The sequence below is a fragment of the Mandrillus leucophaeus genome, unplaced genomic scaffold, assembly GCF_000951045.1.
Source record: "Mandrillus leucophaeus isolate KB7577 unplaced genomic scaffold, Mleu.le_1.0 Scaffold526, whole genome shotgun sequence".
Lineage (NCBI taxonomy): Eukaryota > Metazoa > Chordata > Mammalia > Primates > Cercopithecidae > Mandrillus > Mandrillus leucophaeus.
The window spans coordinates 681,802-691,898 of NW_012105653.1; the positions used below are offsets into that span (position 1 = coordinate 681,802).

At 58.0% G+C, this 10,097-nt stretch overlaps 1 protein-coding gene across 1 annotated transcript in view; it reads left to right on the forward strand.

The window, feature by feature from the left end:
• Positions 1-346: 346 nt before the first annotated feature.
• Positions 347-10,097, forward strand: part of FTCD (formimidoyltransferase cyclodeaminase) — a 15,225-nt gene continuing 5,474 nt past the window's right edge. Inside the window, exons 1-8 of the mRNA XM_011996846.1 lie at positions 347-400; positions 1,487-1,670; positions 2,764-2,892; positions 3,330-3,418; positions 3,547-3,726; positions 4,757-4,894; positions 5,032-5,163; positions 9,899-9,960. Of these exons, the coding sequence (XP_011852236.1) occupies positions 347-400; positions 1,487-1,670; positions 2,764-2,892; positions 3,330-3,418; positions 3,547-3,726; positions 4,757-4,894; positions 5,032-5,163; positions 9,899-9,960 (968 nt within the window). The remainder of the gene's footprint in view (positions 401-1,486; positions 1,671-2,763; positions 2,893-3,329; positions 3,419-3,546; positions 3,727-4,756; positions 4,895-5,031; positions 5,164-9,898; positions 9,961-10,097) is intronic.

Consider the following 10,097-nt stretch of genomic DNA (forward strand, 5'->3'; position numbering starts at 1 on the left):
TCACGGGGGTCACCCGCAGGGGCGCAGGGAGGCCTCGTCATGACCGGATTCCAGCCAGGCTGGCCTGATGCTCCTGGGGGTCCTCAGCACACGCCCCTTCGCCCCAGCATGTGCTTCTTTCCGGGAAACCCACACTCCAGCTGAGCGGAGCCGTCCCCTCCAGGTCAACAGCACCCGGGGTGGCTCTACAGCGCCCCACTACGCGCCTGCACAGGGACGGTGGCCCCAATGCCCTTTGTGACTCGCTGGTTAATGAGAAGCCGGTGGGGAGGTGCTGCCGGTGAGCGAATAAAGGCCCTGTCCTTTCGTCTGCCCAGACAGGAGCATCAGGACCAAGCTGCTGGCCATGTCCCAGCTGGTGGAATGCGTCCCCAACTTTTCGGAGGGGAGGAACCAGGAGGTGAGGCCCCGAGGAGCTGGTCAAGCATCCAGGGCCCACGGGGCAGCTTCAGTGGCTGAGGCCCAGGCCGTGGAGGAGGCGGCGGGCTTGGTGGGGGGGACATCTTCCCAGGATGGGCGAAGCCGCTGCCCGTGGGCCCCAAGGACACCCCGTGACTGGGGGCGCCTCGGGAGTGCCTGAGCCAGGGGTGGGTGGAACACGACTGGTGCTTGTAGGGGCTGAGGCCCGGCGGTGGCTCCAGCGGCCTTTTGGGTGCTTCTGGTGGGGGGTTGGGCCAATCTCTGGGCCTCAAAGGGCCTTGGTGCTCCCCCCCCGGGAATGGGGCTCCTGCCACCGACCGAAAGGGCTGCCTGAGGTCACACGGGGTTGCCCAGTGTGGTCCCCACCACCGCCACTCCATCTCCACCGGAGTTAGCTTGCTGAGCCCCCACCCTGCAGCCACCATCCCCACTGGACCTAAAATGAAGTAGGCACAGAGGGGGCAGCAGGCCCCCAGGTCCGGCCTCTCGCCCCCCACAGCCCTGAGGTCCAGGCTCTTCCAGGACAAGCGCAGGCCCCAAGGGCCACCTGGAAGCCCCCAGAGGGCAACACTGGGCCACAGGGGTCACCTGCAGGGGTGCAGGGAGGCCTCGTCACGCCAGGATTCCAGCCACCAAGCACCAAGGCCCTGGGACAGGGCAAGATTTGGGGCTGAGCCCCTGCTCCCAGCCGTCCTGTCACGCAGAAGGTTCCAGGCCCCTCCCCTGCTCGGGAGTTGCGGGTCCTGGCCCCTCTGTGACCTGTGCCTGTGGTCACCTTCTTGGTTCCCCAGTCATACCTCCGGCATCTGTCAGGGCAGAGCCCGTGAGTCTCTACTGGAGGCACCACCTGCAGCCCCTCGTGGGGACCATGCTTGGGCCTGAGCAACTGTGGCCTCTGTGAGGGTTTCTGGGCGGCCACTGTGTGCAGGCACTTTTGGTGGGAGCTCAGCTTGTCAGAGAGCCCCCAAAGGCCCCCATTTGGGTGTCTGGGCACAGCCACCTCCAAGCTCCTTTTCCTTCTTTCAAACGGGGAGACTGAGGTGTGGGGGCTGGGCCTGTGTCCCAGGTGATCGAGGCCATCTCTGGAGCCATTACACAGACCCCCGGCTGCGTGCTGCTGGATGTGGACGCAGGCCCCTCCACCAACCGCACCGTGTACACCTTCGTGGGGCCGCCGGACTGCGTGGTGGAGGGGGCCCTCAACGCCGCCCGGGCAGCCTCCCAGCTGATCGACATGAGCAGGCACCAAGGTGAGGGCTCCAGGCTCTCCTGCGGCCGCTGTGTGTTGGACTGTCGGGGCTGAGGCCCGTCCTGGTGTCCTGGGAGAGGGGGTAGACCCGGGGCCCAGGCTTGGAACGTGGGATCCAGCGGGGCTGACTCTGGCTCTCCTAGGAGGACCCTGGAGTGTGGGGGTCATGGCCCCCAACCTGCCTGCAGGGCTGTGCTCTGGGGGACCCCCAGGTTGCCACGCTTCTGCAGCACCGGGCCACCTTCATGGCTGGGTGGGGGGAGGGGGCCACGCCGGGGACCTGCCCACACGTCAGGGGGGCTGAGAGCCGGTCTTGGATCAGGCACTGGTCGGGGAAGGGCTGCCCGGAAGCTGACATGTCAACAGCCCACAAGCCAAACACCTCAGTGGGCGGGCAGGGCCAAAGGTGTGTGGACACAGGGGCGCTGGCTAGGGGCTGGGCCGTGGGTCACTCATGAGAGGCCAGGGATTCACAGTGATCCCGAGGGGTGGATGGATGAGAAGCTTATCTCAAAGTGACCAGCCCTGGGCGGTGGCAGCAAAGGCGGGGGAGGCTGGCATCCCCTGGGGTGGGCACTGACCCACGGCTTGGTGTAGCCACAGCGAGAGACTCAGCTAGTGAGAAGAATGTTCTGGAAATGCCGTGTGGATTCTGGGCTTCAGGGGAGGGGGCTGGGGTGGCCAGAACCCAGCCTCGAGCGCCCACTCTTGGCCTGGTTAGGGCTTCATGAGAGCTGAGCTTTGCAGGCCTTAGAAAGTTATTTATGTGCGTTAGGAGAGGGAGAGGTTTATCTCAGAGATGCCAGACCACCCACTCAGGCTGCTGCTGGTCCTGGGCTGAGCGGCCTCCCCCACACGGCCTGGGAGGACGGTGCAGGGACATCCGGTGTCCCGGGAGGGACTGGTGCTGCTGCTGGGGCGGGGCTGGGAGCGCCCAGGGCCGGCCTCCTCCCTGTGGTCAGTGTGAGCAGCTCGCTGGGTGTGTGGACTGGGGGGCTGCCCAGGCCGGAGGGGACAGAGGGTCCGAGAACCCCGTGGAGCTCCCACCCACTTCCATGCCTGGCCTCCTGCCCAGCCTCGCCATCTCTCTGCAGGGGAGCACCCCCGCATGGGGGCCCTGGACGTCTGCCCCTTCATTCCCGTGAGGGGCGTCAGCATGGACGAGTGTGTGCTCTGTGCCCAGGCCTTTGGCCAGCGGCTGGCAGAGGAGCTGGACGTGCCAGGTGAGTGTGCCCCACCCTCCTTGCTCCACTCCTGTCTCATTGGTGCGGGTTACTGGCTCCTTCTGTATCCCGCAGTTCCCTGCCCTTGGCTGCTCCTGCAAGGGCAGAGTGTTACAAACAGCCAACATGCAGAAGCACAGCTCCCTCAATACCAAAATCAACGCAGCCTCCCTCAATACCGAAACAACACAGCCTCCCTCAATACCGAAATCAACGCAGCCTCCCTCAATACCGAAATCAACAATACAAAATCAACGCAGCCTCCCTCAATACCGAAATCATCCATCTGAGGCAGAGAACGGGCACTCCCTGTGAGAGGGTGCAGTGGGGGCCCATTCCCAGGTTTAGGCTTGAGGGAGCCCCTCCACCTGGGTCCTCCAGGAACTGAGTCCTGGACCCCCTGCCGGTCAAGGCCTGACCGCCGGGCTCTCCTGCAGTGTACCTGTATGGTGAGGCTGCCAGGACGGACAGTCGCCGGACCCTGCCGGCCATCCGGGCCGGGGAGTACGAGGCCCTCCCTAAGAAGGTGCCCCCACCCTGGGTGGTCGGGCCTGGGAAGGAGGTGGACCTGCCCCTTTGTCCTGGCTGGGGCTGCTGGGCCGGGCCCCTCCCTCCCGTAGGGGATGTCTCACCCCAGGGCAAACTTGCCCACAGCTCCAGCAGGCCGAGTGGGCACCTGACTTTGGCCCCAGCTCCTTTGTCCCCAGCTGGGGGGCCACGGCCACGGGGGCGAGGAAGTTCCTCATCGCTTTCAACATCAACCTACTCAGCACGAAGGAGCAAGCCCACCGCATCGCGCTCAACCTGCGGGAGCAGGGCCGCGGGAAGGACCAGGTGACCCCGTTCACCAACCTCGTGGAGCCCCACCCAGCCCCTCGGGAAAGGGTCAGAGGCCAAGAGCCTCAGCTGGGGCGGTCGGTGGTGGACGGGGCACCGGCCAGACAGGGTTTGGTCTCCCACCTGCAGACTGGCCCAGCCTCCGCGTCCACAGCATGTGGGGACAGCGCAGGTCGGCAGGTCAGGGTGGAGTGGAGCTGGGGAGCTCCGGCCTCATGGGGGTTTTCATGGAAGAAGGCAGGGCTTCCCTCTGTTAACGTGGCAGGATTTCCATACTGCTGGGAAACAGTGACTTCCGGAATCCCAGGTGCCCTCAGGGGCCCCCCACATCCCTCCAGATGCCTTGGGAGCCCCGACACCCCTACAAATCTTCAGGTGCCCCCGGGCCTTTCCCTCCAAGTCTACATAGCAGTGGTCACCCAGTCTGAGCGTCACCCCTGCACCGATGGTATAGATACCTGGAGAAAGAGGTGGAGGGACCCCCTGCCCATCTGTTCCTCACTCAGAGACCCCAGTCCCACAGGCAGCAGAGGTGCTGGGGCCCAGCTTCCCGACCTGCAGACTCAGCACAAAAGCACAGGGGCCTCCAAGTCCTGCTTTAGGCCCCAGCCAAGGGCAGAGGCCAAAGTTCCCCCATGTGGACTTAGTCACCCCGAGGAGTGCGGGGCTGAGGGGATGGGGGAGCAGATGGGATGGGAGAATGGCATGGGGGTGCCTGGGGCCCCATCCCTCAGCATTCCCCCAACATCTAGGACGCAGCGTGGCTGGGAGGCAGGGCTTGGGCTGAGCGAGGGCCAGCCAGGGTGGGCGTCCGGTGTCTGACCCTTGGGGGCCTCCGTTTCCCTGTGGCAAGCAAAGTCACTCTGGCCCTCCCCGGTCAGCTCAGTGGGGTCGGAGGAGAACCACAGCACCCACCCAGGCACAGGTTCCTCCCTGTCCAGCTGGGGGACGCAAGCGCCAGGAGAGGTGGCAGGGCCAGGCAGGATGAGCTTCCTAGCCCAGGCTGGGAAATGCTTCTCCTTTGCAGCCAGGACGTCTGAAGAAGGTTCAGGGCATCGGCTGGTACCTGGACGAGAAGAACCTGGCTCAGGTGTCCACCAATCTCCTGGACTTTGAGGTCACGGCGCTGCACACGGTCTACGAGGAGACCTGCCGAGAAGCACAGGTGAGCCCGGGAGCAGCCACTGCTGCGGTGAGGGGTGCGCAGATCCGTCCCGTGGGCAGGGCAGGGGCCCCGCATCCTCCAGTCAGGGCCGTTCTCCAGCCAGCCCCCAGGTGGTGATGCTACCTGTGCCTCGGCAGGAGCTGAGCCTCCCGGTGGTGGGCTCACAGCTGGTGGGCCTGGTGCCCCTGAAGGCTCTGCTGGATGCGGCCGCCTTCTACTGCGAGAAGGAGAACCTCTTCATCCTGGAGGAGGAGCAGCGGATCAGGCTGGTGGGCCGGGCTGCTGAGGAAGGGTCGGACAGGGGCATGCGGGGAGGGTGGGGAGGCGGCAGAGCTCACACCCCTGGGGCGCAGCGTCCCTCCCCCTCCTCCCCCTTCATTTTATTGACTTGTGTTCAGAAGATGAGATTCACTTTTCATTTTGGAAACCTTATTGAGGTTTTTTTGTGACCTATGATATACTCACTTGTGCAAATTCCATGGAGAGGACAGCCCCCTTTCTGCTGGGTCCTGCCTCCTGGGCCAGCTGTGCTCCCGTGGAGGGGCCTGTGCCTCCTCTCACCACCTCCATCGGGGCTCCCTGCACCCCTGGAACTGGCGGCTTACAGGTGTGTGTGCCTCCAGCTATGGGACTCAGATCCCTGTCCACGGGGCGGTTCCTTCAGAAAGTGACTCGCTTGGTCCTGTGGACACCTGGACCTCAAGGCTCCTGGAGTCTGGGTTCCGGTGGGGCCCCAGGTCCTGCTGGGGTGTGGCAGTGTCTGCAGAGCCGCTCTCCACCTTGGTCTGTCCTTTCACTAGAGGTCACTTTGTTTTAGGTGTGTTTTTCGAAATAAGCACAACGCACTTGACTGGATTTTTTGGAGAGGTTTTGTCTTTTGGTGTTGGGTTTTTACCGTTTGTGTTTTTACTGATTTAGCTCTTGTGACTTGTGGATTCCGTCCTTGTTTAGTCTCAGGCATATTTTCTTCTGTTAGATCGCTGACCCAGTTATGTAGTTCTCTAGCTGTAGCGACACTGTGATGCTGCAGCAGCTGTGATGTCTTCTCTGCCTCCGTCACGCCTTTCCTCTGGATTCACAGTGGTTTTCCGAAACCCAATCACTGGTACATTTGTGGCCTAGTCTATTGTATTCCCGGCTGTTAACAATTTTTTTTGTGACTTTAAATTTTGTATAATTTTCTTACAGAGAAGATATGGGTGGCCCTCCACTCCTGCCTTCTGCCCATATTTTCCAAGTGCTTGCATCTTGCCCCATTTGTGTAGAATAATATTTTTTTCTGGACTATTTAAAAGTTGGGTTGAAGACATTGTGCTCTTTTACTCCTAATTTATTAAGGTTGTGTTTCTTAAGAACAGGGACATTCTCTTACATAACCACAGTGTAATTATCAAAATCGAGAAATTCAACACTGATACAATCCTAGTACCTAATAATCCTCAGACCATAACCAAATTGCTTCAGTGTCCCAGTGATTCCCGTCATAGCAATTTCTCCTCCAATCCACGATCCAGCTCATGTAACACAGAGCATTGAGCTCACCTTTTCTCCTTTCATCCCGAACTGTTCCTGTCTTCCTTGCCCTTCACTGACCTTGACATAGTTTAAAAGGACAGACTTTTAAAACCGCCTCCGTGGGGACTAGTCTGATGTTGCTTGTGGCCAGATGTAGTTGTGCATTTTTATTTTAATTTCTTAACTTTTTTGAGACAGGGTCTTCCTCTGTCGCCCGGCTGGAGTACAGTGGCACAATCACAGCTCACTGCAGCCTCAAACTCCAGGGCTCAGTTGATCTTCCCACCTCAGCCTCCCAAAGTGCTGGGATTACAGGCCGTACCACTAGGTAGACCTGGCTAATTTCGCACAGATGGGGTTTTGCTCTATTGCCCAGGCTGGTCTCAAACTCCTGGACTCAAGCAATCCACTCACGTCAGCCTCCCAAAAGTGTTGGGACGACAAGTGTGCACCACCACGCCAAGCCAGTTACTTATTTTTGGCAGGAAAAGCATAGATGGTGTTGTTTCCTCCCCACAATGCACATTTTCTCAGGGTGCTGACGTGGTCCAGTCACTTGGCCAAGGCGGCCCCTTCCTCCTGGGCCCTTCGCTGCAATGTTACTGTTTTTCCCTTTTGCAATTAATACATTGTGGGGAGTACTTGAAGGTGTTTAAAGTATTGAGTAGGTAGAGAAATACCTGTTATCTACTGAAATTCCAGCGTTTTAGGAGCCAGTGACAGTGTTCTAACGTCATCCTGTCTCTAAGCAGCAGCTATCGCTTCTCCACATTTCCTTGTCGTTTTATGTGTGAGGCCCTCTGCTTTCCAGCATGGGGTTTTGTCATCGTCATCGTCTTCTTTCTACTTTCTTCTTTCGTCCTTCTTCTTCTCCTCCTTCTCCTTCTTCTTCTCCTTCTTCTTCTCCTTCTCCTCCTCCTCCTCCTCCTTCTCCTCCTCCTCCTTCTCCTCCTCCTCCTCCTCCCTTTTCCTCCTCCCTTCTCCTCCTCCTCCTTCCTTCTTCCTTCTCCTTCCTTCTCCTCCTCCCTTCTTCCTTCTCCTCTTCCTCTTCTCCTTCCTTCTTCCTCTCTTCCTCTCCTTCTTCCTTCTCCTTCTTCCTCTCCTTCTTCCTCTTCTTCTTCCTTTCTTCTTCTTCTTCCTTCTTCTTTCCCCTTCCTTCTTTCTTCTTTCTTTTTCCTTCCTTCTTTCTTCTTCTTCCTTCTTTCTTCTTCTTCCTTCTTTCTTCTTCTTCCTTCTTCTTCTTCCTTCTTCCTGCTTTCTTCTTTCTTCTTCCTTCTTTCTTCTTCCTTCTTCCTTCTTTCTTCTTTTTCTTCTTCCTTCTTCTTTCTTCTTCTTCTTCCTTCTTCTTTCTTCTTCCTTCTTCTTTCTTCTTCCTTCCTTCTTTCTTCTTCCTTCTTCTTCCTTCTTTCTTCCTTCTTTCTTCTTCTTTCTTCTTCTTTCTTCTTCCTTCTTCTTCTTTCTTCTTCCTTCTTCTTTTTCTTTCTTCTTCCTTCTTCTTCCTTTCTTCTTCTTCCTTCTTTCTTCTTCTTCTTTCTTCTTCCTTCTTCTTCTTCCTTCTTCTTCCTTCTTTCTTCTTCTTCTTTCTTCCTTCTTCCTTCTTCTTCCTTCTTCCTCCTTCTTTCTTCTTCCTTCTTCCTTCTTTCTTCTTCCATCTTTCTTCTTCCTTCTTCTTCCTCCTTCATCTTCCTCCTTCTTCTTCCTTTTTTCCCTTCTTCTTCTTCTTCTTTGTCTTCTTCTTCTTCTTCTGAGTCGTCTTTTTCTTCTTCTACTTCTTCTTCTTCTGAGTCTTCTTCTTCTTCTGAGTCTTCTTCTGAGTCTTCTTCTGAGTCTTCTTCTGAGTCTTGCTGTCACCCAGGCTGGAGTGCAGTGGTGCGATCTCGGCTCATGGCAACCTCCACCTACCAGGTTGAAGCAATTCTCTGCCTCAGCCTCTGGGAGGGAGTAGCTGGGATTACAGGCATGTGCCACTGTGCCCAGCTAATTTTTGTGTTTTCTTTTAGTAGAGATGGGGTTTCACCATCTTGGCCAGGCTGGTCTTCAACTCCTGACCTCGTGATCACCCACCTTGACCTCCCAAAGTGCTGGGATTACAGGCGTGAGCTGCCGTGACCAGCTGGAGTTTTGTCTTCTTTACCCGAAGGACCCCATGCCTGCGACCTGCACAGGTCTGGCTGTGCCGGTGGCTGTGTGCTGCCTCCTGGTGGTGAGGCTGCTTTGCTTTGTGTTGTGTGATTTTTGATTGCGAGTGCATGCTCTTTGGAATTGTATCTATGGTAGTTCTTGGTCACCGGGGTTCAAAGTTTTCGTCTCCAAGGAGGCTTTGTGCTGGCGCTTGTGGACACTGCCTCAAAGGACCCCTGAAGCCAAGTTTTTGGCTTGGAGCTCTGGAACCGCAGAAGAGTGAATTCGGTGTCGGGTGAGGCCTGTAGCCCTGTGAGGGTGGCTTGTGGTTAGGAATTCACAAGAGATTTTTTTTTTCTTTTCCTGCTTCACCCAAAGGGAATGCAGGAACTGGGAAGTACCTCAACTGTTCACTCTGGCAGGTGGCTGTTTCTAATTCATCCTTGGGGATGTCACTTTCCAGGGGTCTCCAGTCCGACCCCACTCTGAAGGCCCGAGACCTCCCCCACTCATGAGGGGCTGCCAGAGCGGGGCAGTTGCCCCCAGGGCGGACCCAGCTCCAGGCTGACAGGCTGTTCCAGACTCACCTTTCTGGTCGTGTCTGGTCTCCAATGATGTCCTGTCTGCTAGCTTAGCCAGGCCTTTAAAACGCCCCACATCTCCCTGGGGTTTTCTGCCAAAGGAGGCTTTGCCTTGCCGCTTGCTGGTTCTATGGCCACAGGGAGGTGCTCTCCACCCCACCCGGCTGCTGTTCCTCTCTGTGGGGTGGGGGTCGCATAGCCAACGTGTTCTGAATGGGTTTCGCAGAGTGAATTCTAATCTTAAATGGGACTGTCACAACTTTATTTTGAATTTAGGTAAAATTCACTTTTCTGGCATACAAGTTTATGTGTGGGTGACTTAGGGCTGTTCTCAGCTTTTAAGGACTTGTTAGATGTGAAGACTTGGTGAATTAAAATCTTGCCCGCCCCTGTCAGCGATGGGCAAGTGGTGCGGTGGGAGGGGTCGAGTGGTGAGGAGTGGGGCGAGTGGTGGGGGGGCGGCGAGGGATGAGCAGCAGTTTGCTGTGGGGTCTCCAGGAGGCAACTCCTTTCTCTGGGCCTCGGTTTCCTCAAGGGCAACTCAGGGTGAGTGGCTGTTTCCAGAATCCTGTACAGAGGGCGTGCTGGGGCGGGGCCCACAGGGCTCCTGGTGGAGCAGAGGTGGGGGGTGAGGGGTGCCAGCCACGCCCCTGCCCTGCTCCCCGCAAAAGCGCCCATGTGCTCGGGGCAGGGGGCGGCTGCCGCAAGGGTGGGACCCGCGGGTTCCGAGGCTTTCCTGGTGGTGGAGACGCGCCGAGGCCGTTTCCACTCCAAGCCGCTTTTCTAGGTGGTGAGTCGGCTGGGCCTGGACTCCCTGTGTCCCTTCAGCCCTAAGGAGCGGATCATCGAGTGAGCCTCTGCCCTCCCGACCTCTTCTCACCCGTCCCGGGCTCTGCCTCCCTGGCCTTGCGGGGCGCTGGGGTCCCTGCGTGGAGACCCGGCTCATCCTCCCAGCGCCTCCCTTTGGGCACCTGCTCGGCCTGCGC